General features: G+C 37.1%; 1 protein-coding gene across 3 annotated transcripts in view; it reads left to right on the forward strand.

Annotated features, from left to right (window-relative positions):
- The first annotated feature begins 8,944 nt into the window (after positions 1 to 8,944).
- The window catches only part of LOC149799370 (AMMECR1-like protein), an 89,004-nt gene continuing 78,744 nt past the window's right edge, over positions 8,945 to 19,204 (forward strand). For all 3 annotated transcript variants that reach the window (XM_089958704.1, XM_089958703.1, XM_089958705.1), the window contains exon 1: positions 8,945 to 9,193. In XM_089958704.1, coding sequence (XP_089814830.1) covers positions 8,982 to 9,193 — 212 coding nt within the window. In that variant the 5' untranslated portion in view covers positions 8,945 to 8,981. The remainder of the gene's footprint in view (positions 9,194 to 19,204) is intronic.

Here is a 19,204-nt window from a genome sequence, read left to right on the forward strand (position 1 = left end):
GGTCAAATCGGCCTAAGTCCGGCCCTGCATATATGTTTGCATGAAAATGCTGGTATGGGGACATATAATAACTCCTATATTAAAGTGGTCGATAAGTTTATCATGGGGATGGTATTATCGGGTCAAAAATGTTTATATGGTCGAAAGTATTTATCGGGTGAAAGGTTTTATGGGTCAAATTTAAGTTTGTTATCATCAATCAACACATTACATATACTATCCAAACACACCACGTATACGCTCCAGCAAGCACATTTTGATTGCTATTCTAACCCAACCCCACACCACGCAACAAATAGGGTAGAATGCAAAGAAGGGTAATCAAATAGATGCACACTTTCACGCAGAAATCTATGACACACAATGGTTTGGACGTGTTTATAGACTAAATACTATTCCCTCAAGCAAACATGTTAACACACACGTTACAGCTCTTGCCTTCTACTCCCAGAATAGAAAATTCAAGTCCAGGTTTTTGTTTTAAGAAATTGGGTTTACTGTGCATGAAGTTGGTAAATAGAGATAAATACATGTCTCTTGCTTTGTAACACCCTGCATATACAATAAAAATACATCTACCTCCACTATTCATAACAATACCGTCATCAGAGTATTATTGTTCTGCATGTATACATTGATTCTGTTTACAGTACATTCAATACGAATGACTTACTACTACCTGTTATATTTATTAATTATCCATTTAGTGAGACCAAATGAACCTAAACACAAAGCAATAAGTGTGTCAAGCAAAAATAGAGAGCAGACAGACAGACAAGCGTATGGACAAAATGGTAGGTTCGGAAACGATTATGCAGATTAATAACCTATTAAAGGTAATAAAATACATCAACATACATTTCAGATAGAAATGTACAGAGTACATACAAAAACCTGATACATTAACTATATCATATCATAAAGCTATGCATGCCCAGCCCTAGGATGTGCGGGGCCCAAGGCAGCACGCGGGGCCCTAAGCAGCAGAAGCGATGAGCGGGGCCTCAAGCAAAACAATTTCATTGCGTAGTTATTTCCTGAAAGCGCGGGGCCCAAGGCGGTTGCTTCATTCGCCTTGCCTTAGGGCCGGGCCTGAATCTATTTACCTTGTCATATGGGACAAAGGTCAAGTAATAATTTTCCTTGAAGCAAGTGAATCATCAGGCACTCTGTTTACTGTAATCCCATGACCAGTACACTTGAGAAACTCTAATGGAATGACCATCACTAATATGCTGTTCATGCTATGTTGTTTATACAGACAAGTAGCAAGCTAAGCAATGGGAAAGTTACATTAAAATGACATGGCTTTTAAAGTAAGTGTTGGTATAAAGCAATTTGATATACCAAAACTATTGGTATATCAAATTATGATCCGCCCATTGCGCAATAATACGCATATATAAACATTATCGCGACTGTGTGCAGTTGATTCTAGATCACTGATGAATTTCCACACATTAACCATTTTACATTTTACAGCACATGCAAATTCAGGGGATGGGAAAATGCCCCCCCCCCCCGCCCCATGACGTCCCTGCATAAAGATACATTTTGTAGCTGACACACACGGGATGTGAGGAGTTTATTCACGCGGTCAATACACAGCTGCCTGTTGCAAATCTTAACTCCGTTCAAAGGGCAAATATATGTATTTCTATCTGATCCTAGTATGAAATCAAAACGGATTTAAATGAATATGCTTGTTATGTGGGAGGTCTCGGGTAACCTACAATAATATAGTTCGTTGTAATGATATGTGTCTACTTTCATTGGGATTTATCAAGTGTTTATCAATGGTACAAAGTTGCAAACCATGTCGACATTATACGGTAAATGTCTCAGATACGTGGTAGAGCCAGGAACGCCATTTCAGCTTTTTTTCAAGGGGTGGGCAAAACTTGTGTGTGTGTGTGTGTGTGTGTGTGTGTAAAGAAAAACGGATTTAAATGATTATGCTTGCTATGTGGGAGGTCTCGGGTTCTAAACCCCGACCGAGTCGTACCAAAGGCTTATGAAAATGATACTAACAGCTGCCTCGCTAGGCGCTAAGCATTAAGAGGTTAGGACTGGTCGGCATGGTGTCAGGATAATGTGACTGGGTGTGGCCTTATGCTATATGTCTGCGGTATGATACAACAGTGCTAGACATCACTATAAACTGCTACACTACATACATCGCAGCTAGGGCCGTCATGGAGGGGGAGGCAACCGGGAATATATCCCCAGGGTCGAACACTTTTTAATGTTATAAAAAGAAAATATTTGTTTGAATAAGAACTAGGAAAGGCCCAGGTGTTTCTTACCCCCAGGGCCCGTGATCGCTTTCTACTGCCCTGATCGTAGCGATATGTCTGAAAAATTGTTAAAGCTACGTTAAAAAATCAAACGCATGCGCGCGCACACACACTACATCCATTCTCGCCGCTGTTTAGATGTCGGCAGCCGGTTACTATTGCCACTTCCAAAGCAGCAACAGCAGCAAGAGGAGTAGGACTTGGTCATGGAAAAGGGTTCAAACAGGCAGAGCTGATAATGTCAGGCCCACGTGCTGTTTTAAAAATAAAATACAAACAAACAGCAAACCTACCCATAAACAACAATTACAGCACAAATAATGTCCACCATGAGTGTGTTTTAGTATATTATCCATACAAAAGAAATCAAGACAAAGAGACACTAGTGTTTTCTTTATATATATTCTCACCTGAATCTGAATCGCAATGAAAATTTCATTAAAAAGTCCATTTTTCTTCTTGCATTGTCTCGATTTTGAATTTCGTCACTGGCATGTGTTATTCCTTCTCTTTTGTCTTAAGACACTCTGAAGACTACTGTCCTTTTTCCTGACAATGATAATAAGTCCCTTTACCTTTATCTCTCTTTTCTCCTCTCTTTTCTTTGATTTGACGTTGTGGACACTAAAGAACCCAGAGACCTTTCAATTAACTTATATAGTAAGTATGTTGACTTTTATCTCGAGAGGAGTGGTCAGTAGTCCTATCTGAAGTTTACGTTCGAATGACACTCTGGAAGTCGAGGACCAGAAAGGCGATCTGTTTTGCCTCTTACATCTTCACAGTCTGAAAGATGAATGAATTATATGCTCTTTGTGTGTGTGTGTGTGTGTGTGTGTGTGTGTGTGTGTGTGTGTGTGTGTGTAAAGTGAGAGTGTGTAAAACAGTCAAATCAAATTTTGGAATCAAGATGGAACGAACACACTTTGCTGAAAAGCAACCAGGAGAAGAAGAAACAAAGAGGTGACGCGACTTTTACCAAATTGTTTGGCCAAGTATATGAATAATTTTGAAGATGACATCAGCAAGCGTGAAGCAACAATATCAGCTTCTGCCACAAGACCAAGAAAATCCGGATCCACCAAAAAAGACACCCCCCCCCCAAATGTTACTATTGCAATCGAGGAACGAAAAAGAAAGGAGGACAGAGCCAAACAACGAACAGAAGCAGATGCCCTTTTGCAACAAGCGGGCAGATCTAAAGTGAACGCATGTGGTATTCCTCAAATACAAAAACTTTAAGACGTGTTGGCTCTTAGCTGTGTAGTGGAAGTGGTTCGCGGAGTTCCGGTGTTTCTTTTACCAGACTTCCAAGAATGGAAAATGCATTCACGTGTATCTTCATCAAGAATATTTGATGCCATTACTAGTGTGACAGGATTTCTAGAATACCAACACTACTGTGAGAAATGCGACCGAGGATTTGACAATCGGAAGCGACCGCTCCGATGGTTCATTAGTTAGAGCGTTCGCCGCGGATGCGAGAGGTCGTGAGTTCGAACCCCGGCCTATTCATACCAACGATTTATAAATATGGTACTCACAGCCTCCGCGCTAGGCACTCAGCATTTAGAGTTTAACGGTCGGCCTGGTGTCAGGATAATGTGACTGGGTGGGACATCATGCTACATGTCTGCGGAATGATGGGGAATCATGCCGGCTATACATCACTATAAACTGCCACACTGCAGATACCGTAGCGATATGGCTGACACATTGTTAAAGCTACGTTAAAAATCCAAATCACACACACACACACACACACACACACACACACACACACACACACACATAAGACCAGCACAAGAAGAAAAAGAAACAAGTGAATTCTATCTTTTTTAATCGAGAATGTACACACACACAAAAAAAATGGCATTCACATCCGTAATTTCTGCGTGGCTCATCGTGCTTGTGAGACGTGTATACAAGAACCTACATTTTATTCTCTGTCTAAATCTTAGTACGTTTTCAGAAGGAGAACAGTTTCAATAATATTGACATGTATGGACAGATCAAAATGTTATATATGTGTAGTACTAATATTAGTACCCTTACTCCTACCTCGGGGACAGGGTACAAACATGAGCATATACATGTCAATGGAGCAAGCCGGGTGTGATTCACACCGGGCGCTCTTTTAACCTAATATCAACAGTTTGAACACATTCCTTGCATATGATCCAATAAATTGAGTAGTCCTCTTATTTAATACCGGAAGTATCGCAAATCATTGTAGAAATAGTTGTAAAATCTCGTTTACCTTTTTTATCCGATATTTTCGTTCAGATCGACCGCCATATTAGTTCAAGTAAGGATTACTTCTGTTCTCATCCCCGTTTGTTTGTGTGCCATATAAGGACATTGAGGCTTTATTTGAAAACGTAAACAAATCGTAGTAAAAATATGGCGCGGTTTGAGTCAGAAATTCTGAGCATTAAAAGTAAATACGGTTTATCGGAAACTTTGAAATTCCACCAAGAAGCCATTATTTACGCATATGTGTGGCGAATGCAACTATCTGTGTGTAGATGTAATTATTCATTTAACGGTAAAGATGGCAACACAAACACCAGCATTTATGTACGGAATAAGTGTGTGTGTGTGTGATTTGGATTTTAAACGTAGCTTTAACAATTTTTCAGTCATATCCCTACGATGTCTGCAGTGTGGCAGTTTATAGTGATGTCTAACACTGGGGCATCGTGCCGCATACATGTAGCATGCTGTCCCACCCAGTCACATTATCCTGACACCAGGCCGACCAGTCCTAACACTAACCTCTTAATGCTGAGCGCCAAGCGAGGCACCTGTTAGTACCATTTTTGTTAAGTTTTTGGTATGACGCGGACGCTCTAACCACAAGGCCACCGGAGCGGTCATGTACGGAATAAGAAGACGGAAATTACATCAAACATGCCAAGAATGAATCTATGCAAGATTATGAGTCTCAGATAGCAATAATGATAAAAAGGACAACAATACTAACAGTGTAAATATATGTAGAAAAGTAATAAACAATTCAAAAACATAAACAGATCATTTATACACAAACACACAAGAAAATGTTTAAAAATTATTTTAATTGATCATTTTGATTTTCAAATGAAAGAATAACAACAACTTAGGAGAAAAGAATGTTCATCAGTTCATCAAATACAGGTTAATTAAATCTTTCAGTGATATCTTAAATGATTCAGAGAGAATCAAATAGTGAAGTATGATATGGCTGGGTCACTACTAAAATTTTAAATACTATGAAAAGATAAAGATAAGACCACTTGAAATATGTAGGTAATAAATATAAATACAAAATTTGGGGAAATCAAGTAGGCAAAATGATTAAAATATACCAAAAATTATCGAAAGAAAGGAAAACACCTCCAAAACTATCTGGAATATTTTTATAAGGAATTTGGAGCAAGGAAGTGCAAAAATAAGACATATATCATTTGTCTAAACGAGGGAGTATTCCATTTTGTACCATTCTGAGAGTCTTTTCGGGGCATCATAGCTTTTCCGTGCAGGCTTGAAGACGGGAAGACGTTTTCAACAAACTCAACTGACAATGGAATAACTTCTTAAACTTTAACAATTTTATAGGCAGTGCTACTTTTGTTTGCAAGAACAGGAGCAAAACGAAGAAGAAGACGAAGGAAGTGCAGTTTTAGAAGGAAGTGTACATTTCTGAAGCCTCTTCAATGTATTGGAAGACACATTTTTATGTGGGCTTTGGCTGGCATCAGCAAAAAATAACGGAGATAATGCTGATGCTAATTCGGATCCTGTTGTAGATGCTACTTACGTTTTATAGAGAGGTGTACTAAAAATAGAAATTTCTGGTCAGCTATTGAGCCATATTTTTCTAATAACTGTTTAGATAGTCAAGTCGCAGAAGGTACAAAATTGTAAACAATTACAGAAAAATATGAGCAATTTTCAATAATTATACATTGATGTTCCTTTCGACCCTCTAACCCACCAGAGTATCAAGGCTATTTAAGACAATAGTAAGGTGGATAAAACATTTAATTTAAGCAAGTTAACAATGAAGAAGTGTATAAAATTATAAGAAGTTTAAATTAGAAAATCAACAAATGGGGATAAAATTCTTGTTGAACTGGGACACCAATTCTTATGGGACGTATTACAGAACTAGTTAACAAAACTATTCAATAAAATAGTTTTCCTGATCGTGTTAAGGAAGGTTAAGTAGTTCCGATTTTCAGAAAAAGAACAATCCTCTTGATAAAAGTAATTATATATCTATGTATTTTACCAATCACATCTAAACTGTTTTAGAAATCAACTGAGACGCAGTTAGCATAATTGTTTGAGGACATTTTTTTTAAAGAGACCACTCTGTTAAATTTGCTTTAAGACTGTATGAAGGCTGTTGACTAAAATAAATACGTAGCTGCAACCCTGATGGATTTATTCAAAGGTTTTGACTATCTCCGTCGTGGTATTCTTTTTTGTAAATCAAGGGCTTGTGGTATGTCAGTTGACTTAGTAGGTTTCTTTCTAAGCTGTCAGTTGAATCATTGAATCGCAAGTAGCAAATTAAGTTGCAAGGTGTCTTAAGTACTTGGTATGAAATTCAAAAAGGGGTTTCTCAGGGGTCGATCCTTGGACCGTTACTTTTCAATGTTTTCATTAATGATATCTTCTATTATGAAATCTATGTACCTGTGTATTGAATATTGTTCATATTTGTATGTTTCCCAGTATAGTCACACACAGTCATTCATGTTAAATATGTACGAATGAGTGTGCGACGAATACCTGGTTATGTGTATGGTCTTCTATTTTTACTTTGTGTATTTTTTTCTTTCTTATTTTGTTTTAAATATTTAAAAAAATTTTTTTTAACATAGCCGATTACAAAAACTGAGGACCACATGGCAGATGGGTGAATGGGTCAGCCATGACCAGATGTGTTATCCTCGTTAAAGATATTTTATTATTATTATTATTATTATTATTATTATTATTGTTGTTGTTGTTGTTGTTGTTATTATTATTATTATTATTATTATTATTATTATTATTATTATTATTATTATTATTATATGAGATATGTCTCTTTGTATAACTATGCCGATGATAACACGTTGTCCTTTTTCTATCCGGATTTTGACACCGTGATTAACATACTTTGAAGCACAGTCCAGCATTCTGACTGAGTGGTTCACTCTGAATAAATGCAAGACAACCCTGCAAAGTTTAAAGCACTAGCTGTGAGCATAAAGACTTTCAATATGAAGCTTATACTAAACATAAACAGTGCTGTCATAAATTGTGAAGAAATGGTTAAACTGCTCGGATTTGGCATTGGCTATCAACTGCAATTCGATTCACATGTATAAAGAATCTCTTTAAGAAAGCTTCAAGGCAACTATCTGTATTGAAATGTACTGGTCAGCAGCTAGCTATACTCAACAAAATGACAATCATATATACATTTATCCTCTCCAGTTTAAATGTTTTTCCATTCGCATTTCTACACTGACATGAACGCTACTAGACTTGAAAAAATACAAGTGCGTGCTTTGAGATTTGTGTATTATGATTTCACAACCAGCTATCATAAACTTTTTCTTGTGTTAAAAATACCAACTCGAAAGGTACGCAGACTTGGGGTTATGACTTAAATTGCCGCATAAACGTGCTCCCAGATGTTGGGACGATTTAATGTTTTAAACGCAGCAAATAACTTTTGAGATATTCAAATATTTTAGATGCCCCAAGACTCAAAACATCAACTTATGGCAAAATAACTTTTAGATATACATATTCTTTAGAAAATCAGTTTAAAGAGCAATCGAAGTTGAACTCATTTAATTTAGTTAATCTCTTGAAATGGCGAAAACTGTAAATCAATTAATTGCAAATAATACACCCCCCCCCCCATGACAGCTAACGTTTGAGTTAACGTTTATTGTTTATCTTTGCTTGTTTTAGGTACTAATCAAGTGCTCTATTGTTTGTCCTTTCTTTTCAAGGTGTCAATTGCATTGCAGCATTCCTTTTTTAGTCATAATTTGGTGTTTCCGCATTTATTTTAAGTTTCAGTTTTGAAAAATGATTTAATTTTGTTAAAATTCTAAATTGTGTTTTTTTTTTAATATACAAATTTACCCAGATACTAAATTCACTTTTACTCACTTGCTAAGTTGCTTTTAAAATACTTTACTTCTTGTGTCGCGTGTTATGCATTGTGTTTTGTCTAATTTTTATTTATGTATTATGACGTGTTTGCTTGCCTTGCTAATTATCCTGGTTGCAATGCCTCATTTGTTTCATGTGATGTCGGTAAGAAGTTCATTACAGTTTATGCTGAATTATTGTTTTAAATTATGCAGACGTTAATTAAATTGTATAGTTTCTTTTACTTGATTTGAAGATTTTTTGAGGAGTCTTTTTCATATGTTGAATACAATGTTTCTCATAATTTGTTTGAAATTTATTTTCCTTATAATAACTACAGCCTGGTTTCAAACTTCACATTTCACATGCTCCATCTTTATTTATTTATTTATTTATTTATTTATTTATTTATTTAGCTTAATGGAAATCATACGAGCATGATTTGTCCGGTGCGGTGTTCTGTTACAAAACCAGTTAATAGTAACTGCCTTGTAGTCCTCGTCGATTAGAAATGTTTGGCGTGACTTGTTGGTGAATATGGCCGCATCCTGTTGTGGTGTAAAGAAACAAAAACTAAACAATTCTATGCCTGCAGTGTGCTGTAATGGGTCCAGTGTTCATCCCAATAATCATAAAAATGGATATACTGTTGCTACATCAGAAATGTGTAACTTTTGTTTTGACGTTCTTCATAGCCACTTGTATAATTACGAGCCACCTAAAGTACCTTGTTTTACCAACGACTCATAGTAAGTATGGCCCACTATAAAACTAAATACAAGGATCGCTAGGCAATTCTTTTGTTTTAGAAATTGAAATTTTTACAAAAAATGTTTAGTCATTCAGGGTTACAAAGGTTTTATGAAGAATGGAGTGGTATATTGCTCTTGTAAGGAGGATAAAAACTGTCGGCCAGTGTTGAAAGAAATGTTGACATTAGACGAGTCCATTTAGTAAAAAAGGGTGGTAAGTATAATTTCTTCATACCAAAAGTCTACCAAGCTAGACAAAGAAGTAAACATGTTTTTGTTCTGTAAGCTGCCGCTTTTAAATGTCTTACATCACAGAAGGATCAGTCATTATTTCTATTTTTATTACCTCTACCAATATGGCATCTAAATGGGTCTCAAAGGGCACATTCATTGTTTCAAGCGTTTAAGAACAAAGACAGCATGTAGGCCTATATTGCACAGCACATACTAGTAAATCTGTAAGAATTACCAGTTTTGCTAGACCTTGATGAGAAAACTATACAGCCTGCTTATCTACGTGCATACAACTTGCAGCAAATTATTACAGCTGCCTATAATTTACATGAATATATACATAAAAGTAAAACTAACATTTTCAGATTTGCTTCCCGTGATCATATTGATTGTATTAATCATGTAAAAATGATCTTTTGCTTATAAACAAAAAATAGGGGAAGAATGTGAGACTATTGAGGATATTGAAAGACATGAAAACTGGGCTTGGATTTTTGTTTCTTTTTCCGTAATATGGACTCTACTTTCAAAATGTGTGTTGTGAACATCCTAGTTTTCAGAGCAGACCATTCACACTACCTTCATGAAACTTGGAAGACATATTGGACTAATCATTGGAGAGGGGGCACTGCCATAATATGCTGCAGTAAAGATCCCAATTTTTTTTATTGCCTGCCCCAAAAGACCGTCCTTTTATATCAGGGCCTTAGATCAGATGAAAACTGGAGGGTGACTTGCCAAAGCAGGCATTTTTTTAAATTATTTTTTTTAAAAAAAGTAGCTGGATGTAAAGTAAAAGTAGCCAGGTAAACCAACCTAAAGCCCAGTATATGCCCATCATTAGTCAGTGTGCCTTATGTGATGTTGTTGTCCAGGGTCCATGCTAGACCAACCACCATCTAAAGCCCAGTATATGCCCATCATTAGTCAGCGTGCTGCATGTGATGTTGTTGTCCAGGGTCCATGCTAGACCAACCACCTCCTAAAGCCCAGTATATGCCCATCATTAGTCAATATGCCTCATGTGATATTGTTGTCCAGGGTCCATGCTAGACCAACCGCCTCCTAAAGCCCAGTATATGCCCATCATTAGTCAGTGTGCCTCATATGATGTTGTTGTCCAGGGACTATGCTAGACCAACCATCTCCTAAAGCCCAGTACATGTATATACCCATCATTAGTCAGTGTGCTGCATGTGATGTTGTTGTCCAGGGTCCATGCTAGACCAACTGACTCCTAAAGCCCAGTATATGCCCATCATTAGTCAGTGTGCCTCATATGATGTTGTTGTCCAGGAACTATGCTGGACCAACCACCTCCTAAAGCCCAGTACATGTATATGCCCATCATTAGTCAGTGTGCTGCATGTGATGTTGTTGTCCAGGGTCCATGCTAGACCAACCACCTCCTAAAGCCCAGTACATGCCCATCATTAGTCAGTGTGCCTCATGTGATGTTGTTGTCCAGGGTCCATGCTAGACCAACCACCTCCTAAAGCCCAGTATATGCCCATCATTAGTCAGTGTGCCTCATGTGATGTTGTTGTCCAGGGTCCATGCTAGACCAACCACCTCCTAAAGCCCAATATATGCCCATCATTAGTCAGTGTGCTGCATGTGATGTTGTTGTCCAGGGTCCACGCTAGACCAACCACCTCCTAAAGCCCAGTATATGCCCATTATTAGTCAGTGTGTCTCGTGTGATGTTGTTATCCAGGGTCCATGCTAGACCAACCACCTTCTAAAGCCCAGTATATGCCCATCATTAGTCAGTGTGCCTCATGTGATGTTGTTGTCCAGGGTCCATGCTAGACCAACGACCTCCTAAAGCCCAGTATATGCCCATCATTAGTCAGTGTGCCTCATGTAATGTTGTCCAGGGTCCATGGTAGACCAACCACCTCCTAAAGCCCAGTATATGCCCATCATTAGTCAGTGTGCTGCATGTGATGTTGTTGTCCAGGGTCCATGCTAGACCAACCACCTTCTAAAGCCCAGTATATGCCCATCATTAGTCAGTGTGCCTCATGTGATGTTGTTGTCCAGGGTCCATGCTAGACCAACCACCTCCTAAAGCCCAGTACATGTATATGCCCATGATTAGTCAGTGTGCTGCATGTGATGATGTTGTCCAGGGTCCATGCTAGACTCATAATTTTGGGCAAAGTGACTTTTCTATTTTGTACAAGAATAGAGGTAAGTTGAGGAAAATAGGGAGAAAGTGGGTATGTAGCAGGGATGGTCCTGGCTTTTAAAAAGCTGTCGCCAAAAAAATTGCCAACTTCAATATTTTGTCGCCAGTTTTCAAAAAGTGTCGCCAAAACAAGTAGTGTACATTTTTCCAAGTGTTAATTTAGTCTATTAATGTAACAGGTAATGAAAATTACAAAAGATGGGTTAGTTAATACTTTAATTAAAACAAGCATTAACAAAATGTTACGAAGTGTTACATGAAGGTCTGTCGCGATTTTACGACTGCCCACTTGTTGAATGCAGTTTCAAAGTCTAATTTTTCACATCTGTACATGCTGATTCTCATTAAATTCTCGAGAGATGAGATGCAGAGCTTATTTCTGATGTCAGTTTTTATGAGGTTCATCTTACTGAATCCACGTTCACAGTCTACAGTGCTGACAGGTGACACCAGTAGTCTCTCAGCAGCACACCCCACACCCCACCCCTTTAAGGCTAGCTTCACAAAGCTTGTAGTGAATTGCTTCCTAAATCCCAAGAATGATCACTGAATGCTGTATAAATTTTCTTGACAAGCAAAATAGGATCTCCATTCCCACGAATGAAACTTACACGAGTCAACACCTGGCAATATTGGACCGTATATATAAGCATAAATTCACACCCAATTTAGGGATTCTTTCACTCCTGTATTTTGAGAAATAAATAATTATTAATTATGCAAAACTGTTTTTTTTTTGTGTGCTATTTCTTGTTGCGGAGTTTAAGTCTCTGCAGCCGTAACATGGAATTGATGGCAAAAGGAAAAGATCAATGAGTAAAATGCTGCACTGGCGACAGATATAATTGTGATTGAGATTTTTTCCATTTGCTTTGTATTTATACACAGTGGGTACTTCAAACGTTATCAGTTTTCTATAAAGGTTCAGCGAAACTATTGTATTGGTATATGTAAAAAAAAAAAAAAAAAAAAAAACACAGAAGGATTAGCCATACAATTAATTGTATCTGTTCTATTCGCGTCTTCAGAAGTCGGTCAGTTGTAGGTATAGTGCGGTATCATGATTGACTTTCACAGCATACAGTACTCAGCCCAGATGTCAGCATAAGCAGATTATGATGCAACAATGCATTGTAAAGATGGGGTCGTCAATACGAACAAATGATCGTTTGTGTAACAGATTGATTCCAATGCATTGCTTAGTCAAGTTTGTGGCTTCCTTTCGTTCTCCCTTTTAATTTATCCAGTCCAAATCCATGATTGTATGTACAAATTAAATAACCAAAAAGTATGTCGCCAAAAATATCGCCAGATGGGATATTTTTGTCGCCAATAAGGGAAAAAAATCGCAATTTGCGACTTTGGCGAAGCCCAGGACGATCCCTGATGTAGAGATTAATATGTAGAAAATAAAAGAATGTAGTATTTCTTAACCTTTGAACCAAATAATATAAAAGCAATAGCAGTTCTCTTGAATTTTGTGAAAATATTTTCCTTAGATTGTTGCAATAAATTTATTGTATAACTATTTGCAAAGGTGATAACCTTGAAAATGGGTTATATATATCGGGTACAAACAACCACTTTGTACTGTTACAAGTTGAACACAGGGGGCTCCAAGTGGCTGAGTGGTCTAAAGCGCTCTCTGTTACAGATCACTGCCATCTCACCTCTGTCTGCATGGGTTCGAGTCTAGGATTCGGCCAATGTGGGTATGTGAGCAAGCTTGCCAGTAGCTTCTCGTGGGTCGGTGGTTCTTCCTGGGGTTTTCCCGGGTTCTTCCTCCACCATTAATTCTGGCCGCCATGCATAGCCTATCGTGTGCTGAAAAATGGCGATAAACCCAACAACAACAACAAGTTGAACATTGAAACAAAATGTTGAAAGAGTGAACTTTTTTGTGCAGGACACTTGTACTGAACTGCAATTGCAGACATAAATAATCATTACATTGATAGAAATGTTCATGAAAGACATGAAAATATTTGTAATCAAATTGTGTTACATTACTCTTTCAAAAAAACAACAACATGAGTTGCTATTATAGTTAGAATACAAAAACAGTTGCTTTTAAAAAAGGGATGGAAGACTCTGTGAAAAGGCTTCATTTTCTGTGTATCTTTGGGTGAAATTACAAGAACTTGAGCAACAGTTTGTCCATGATCACCTTCTATCATGGACCCTAGTTCAACCTCCATCTGCCTCTCCATCCAGCCATCTTTTCTTATCATGTTTCAATTCAATACCAGATGCCTTGACTAAACTTAAAAAATGGCTTGTTTTTAAAAATATCTATTTATTTTGGTGTTCAAATGTAATGGTCATACATGTTTAGGACAATCTGGAAAAATCCTTGAAACAAGTATGAACCATGATCATGGTGACTCAATGAAGAATTGTGATTTTTTGGATGATTCACATGTAAGACAAAGTTCTTTATCACCAAACTATGTGGATGATTCACATGTGAGACAGTTTATCACCAATCTATGTGGATGATTTACATTTGAGACAAAGAAGACACCTATTCATTAAAGGAGGGAAAATTTGCCTCAAATTCAGTTTGCAGTGACAAAACTTTATAAATGGCTTGCATCTTGGTCAAGGAACATATTGATATGGGGTCTTGGAGCCTTACTCCAGGGTTTGAAATTGGGATTCTTTTCCACTTACCTACAAGATCATTAAACAAAATTTTACTGATTATGTCTAAATTTCACTGATCCAGCTGAAATCAAATAGAAGTAAGTGAATATCATGGCCTCTCCTGGGTCAGACTTCATCCTTTTTGTTTCCTTTTTCCATATTTTCTGGTGGTTTCTTCATTTTTTCTCTTGATTATTCATGGGATTGTGCTCTCTGTTCTCATCATCAAATTTGTGCCATTTCAGCTGCACATCTTTCAGATTCTTGAATATGTTTACAATTGTCACTGCCTACTGCATTACATGCTTGTCAGCAATGATATAAATAATAAAGCATGTGTTTTAGTATTTATATCATTGTTGACAAGTATTCAACTGACCCATAGTAAGATACTGACAAACTTTCTTACACACCTACATTGTTCGAGCCTGAGACTCAAATCCACATGGATAGATGTGAGGGTGGGGTTTGAAACTTCTACAACAGATGTTGTTCCCCCCAAAAATATAGCCACCTTTTCTAAATCAAAACTTGAATTCTGTCATAAAAACCTTATTTGTCATCTGAGGCATTACAAGGGAGGAGCAAGAGAGTGCTCAAAATAGAAAAATCATTAAATGACTTCTCAAAAACTATTGAACAGAATTTGACCAAAATAAAATATTTCAGAATGTGTTCTGGCATAAATGGCTTTTATGTTTGTTAAAATGTTGCCATTTCACAACAAGATATGGTTGCTATAGTAGAACCTGTCTTGAAAGACCGTGACTTTTGCCAAAAAATTATGGTCTGTCAGGACAGGTGGTTTTTGTATCAGGTCACGATGATATATAATCAGTAAATTTGTGTGCGTGTGTGATTTGGATTTTTAACGTAGCTTTTTCTGTAATATTGCTACGATGTCTGCAGTGTGGCAGTTTATAGTGATGTCCAGCATTGGGGCATCATGCTGTAGACATATAGCATGATTTCCCACCCAGTCTCATTATCCTGACACCATGCTGCCCAATCCAAACACCAGCCTCTTAATGCTGAACACCTAGTGAGGCAGCTGTTAGTACCATTTATTGTTTTTGGTGTGACTCGACTGGGGTTTGAACCTGTGACCTCCTGGATCTGAGGCAGCCGCTCTAACCACTAGGGTACTGGAGCAGTCATACAATTATAGATCTTCTGAAATCAATTATTATGATTACAGATCACACAGTAATTGATTCCATTCAATTACGATTACAATCATAATCATTCCCATGCATGGTCATCAGTTGTTTTCATCCAGAAATTGTTTAAAAACAGTATGGCCTCAGTGGCAGAGTTATTTGGTTGATTCACGAGATAAACCACATTTAACTTTTGGCAATGATGAAAAAGTTTGCCTGGAGCCTTTTGGATTCAGTAGATGTTTGAACCAGTTTGTTGGTGGTATGATATTTATAATGTTCTCCAAACTTTGTTTTCACTTTCAAGAAATCCCTCATGTGGACCTATGGTTGCGATTGGCTTCATGATCAGGTGAATGTCAAAATAGTCAATGGAAATTACCATCTGTTTGTATTGATGAAAAGTATATCTGAAATGCAGTAGGGAAGGGAAATGTACATCATTGAATATTTAAACATGTAATCTGGCAAACTTGTCTTTTAAGGCATTGTTTACTCATTAAATTGTTTGGTGTTTATCAACAAACTGACAAATCAGTACATAAAAAGAGTTTAGTGTCAAGGCAGTGATATTTTTGGGCCTTGTTTTGGGACACAGCATGAAATCAAATCTGGGCAGAATACAGAGTCTCTAACATAATGTTTATTTATATAGTTTACATCTATTTAATGGTAGGCACATCATGACATTAAATAATGAATGAATAGATTAATATTTAAAATAAACAGTTTAAAGTGAGATACAAAAAACAGTAAATTCATGCAGTTATGACACAGAACAAGAAAGAAGAGGAAGAGCTTTTAACATGTAAACAAATGTACTGTCTCTACTCACTTGTAGGTCAGGTCCAATAATTCATTGGCAGATTAAGGTTGGTCTTGTTGTAATAAACTGCACAGACCCAGATCTGTATCTGACTATATACAGTAGAACTTGTCTTGAAAGAATTTAGAAACAGACTATACACTGGGGAATTTCTTGAGAATCCCGTTCTGGCAGCAAGTTGACATTTTGCAGACAATTAAACTGTGTGGGACAACTTGCAAAATTGGAATCCTAGATTAAAATTAGTTGTTTTAAGGTATACATTTCCATCTTTTATATACTGTTGTTGTGGGGTTTAACACCATTTCTCAGTACACAATAGGCTATGTATGGGGGCCAGTATTAATGGTGGAGGTAGAACCCGGGAAGAACCACCGACCCACGAGAAGCTACTGGCAAGCTTTCTCACATACCCACATTAGCTGAATCCTAGACTCGAACACATGCAGACAGAGGTGAGATGGCAGTGATCCGTAACGGAGAGCACTTTAGACCACTCGGGGACCCCTTTTATGTACTGTATTTTATGATTCTAAAAGATACATAGATAATAGGATTTTCTGGGTTACAGGTTCAAGATGGTCATGGAGTGGGTCTTCACGTTGCCATTTAGAAATCATATTTTCATATGCAATTAGGGTAGAAATGTGCGATACTTTTGTACACTTTATGAATATCACTTCCTTAACAAAAAGATGGGGGGCCCCGAGTGGCCGAGTGGTCTAAAGCGCTCTTCATTACGGATCACTGCCATCTCACCTCTGTCTGCGGCGGTTCGAGTCTAAGATTCAGCCAATGTGGTTATGTGAGAAAGCTTGCCAGTAGCTTCTCGAGGGTAGGTGGTTCTTTCCGGGGTTTTCCCGGGTTCTTCCTCCACCATTAATACTGGCTGCCATGTATAGCCTATCGTGTGCTGAAAAATGGCATTAAACCCCACAACAACAACAACAACAACAACAAAAAGATGGTTGTTCTTTCTTGATACAATTGGATATTTGACCAAAAACAACACATGATCCAATGTTTAAAAGAATGTTGTATTGTTGCGCAGAATTGGCTGACACTGTGATATATATATATATATATATATTTATAATTTGAATTTAAATAAAATGACATATGTGTTCAAATATAAATTATTGTTGGAAGTTAACAGAATTTTGGCAACAGTTTTCAAATAACATCTGCATTTCTAATCCATGCCAATTGAAGTGATATTAAAGAACTACTTTATTAGGATTTATAGAAATACTTACAAAAAACTTTTAAAAAGACTTATCGCAATGGTACTAGCAACTGCCTCGCTTGGTGCCTGGCATTAAGAGGTTAGTGTTAGGACTGGTTAACCAGGTGTCAAGATAATGTGACAGAGTGGGACATGATGCTACATGTCTGTGGCATGATGCCCCAGTGCTTGATGTCTCTATGAACTGCCACACTACAGATATTTTGGTGATATGACAAAATTTGTTTTGAAGCTACATTAAAAATCCAAACCACACACAGAGCACACTTTGTCAGAAGTACATAACATCTGTAAAGTAACGCATAGGTATTTATATTATAGATTTAATTTTAGTTGTATAGCTGAAACGTTAAAGTCGTAAGCATGTAACAAACAGTCTCATGAGAATAATTCTCATGTTTTATCCCCTGCAGAACAGTGATGATTTCGCAGCCAAGTCCCACACATGCCCAGCACCCCACACCCCATGGATGAAAATGGGAGAATTTTAAAAAATGCATGAATCTTTTATACCTGAGATGTTACTAATAAATGCTACAGTGTGAACAGTGATGAAAAATATCAGGTTTATTGAGGTCAATGCCCAAAGTGTAAAATGTTTTGCTTATTCTTGAAAGTGAATTGTCTCATTTTTTTCTTCTTTAATTTCATTACAAATGTGTGAAGAAAAACATTTCACTATATTTTTCTTTCACCCAGAACAACAGTTCTAAATGTAAGTAGACTTCACTCCCATGTTCTAAGACTTCTAATTTCCCCATAATTGAGGTCATTGCATGCAATGATGTCATGAGGCATATTGTGTAAGCAAGAGCAAAATAAGCATAATTAGCTTATGTTCATGCATAACATCAGTGTTAATTTACATGTATCATTTTCTTGAGGACATCATACATGATGACTGAAGGTAAGAACAAGAATTTCACAAATTTGTTTTGTGAAATTCTAGTTTCTTATTTTGCATAGGTTTGGATTTTTAAAGGAAAATAAATTCCAGGTTTTCCTCACTGGTTATCTTGGTCTCTTAAAAAAGGCCTTGAATATCTTGGGCTTTGTTAAAGAACCTCTCTTGGGCTTTGTTAAAGAACTTCTAATTCCCTTTATTTTGGAGTATGATTGATGGGTACATTATGGGTTATAGAGTACACAGCTTGGCCTTACTCCATTTGTGCACTTATACAAAAAGAACCAACAAAAACCTGCTAGTTCCGGATGGTCATTTTTTCACTCCCTGGACTTCAAATGTAAATTTAAAAAAAATGAACTGATAACCACTTTTACATTTGATATATTTTTTAATTCAGTCATTTCTTTTTCAGAACCTGGTATTGTCTTGTCCAGCAAAATTCATTTCCCCTCTTTAAATAACTGTTATATTCTGTGCACTTTAGACTAATTAGGCTCATCTTTTAACACAAGGTAGCAGTCATTTGTTTGTTTATCTGTTTGCATAGATCATTTACAACTTCCACAAGTACAATATCCAGAGAAATTTCAGCCACAGTACATGAAAGTAACATAGAGGTATGCCAACATTCTCTCCATTGTGCATATTGCTAATGCAAACAACTTTATACCTGTCATTATCTCTCAGAAGTACATACTATCTACAGTGTGCCCCTGATGGACACATGGTACTAATGGTCTGGGAAACAGCCTGGAAATGAGTGAACATAAAATAGAGTATATATGGGTTAGGCTG

Source organism: Sinohyriopsis cumingii, chromosome 5 (assembly GCF_028554795.1).
Source record: "Sinohyriopsis cumingii isolate HCF-2022 chromosome 5, ASM2855479v2, whole genome shotgun sequence".
Lineage (NCBI taxonomy): Eukaryota > Metazoa > Mollusca > Bivalvia > Unionida > Unionidae > Sinohyriopsis > Sinohyriopsis cumingii.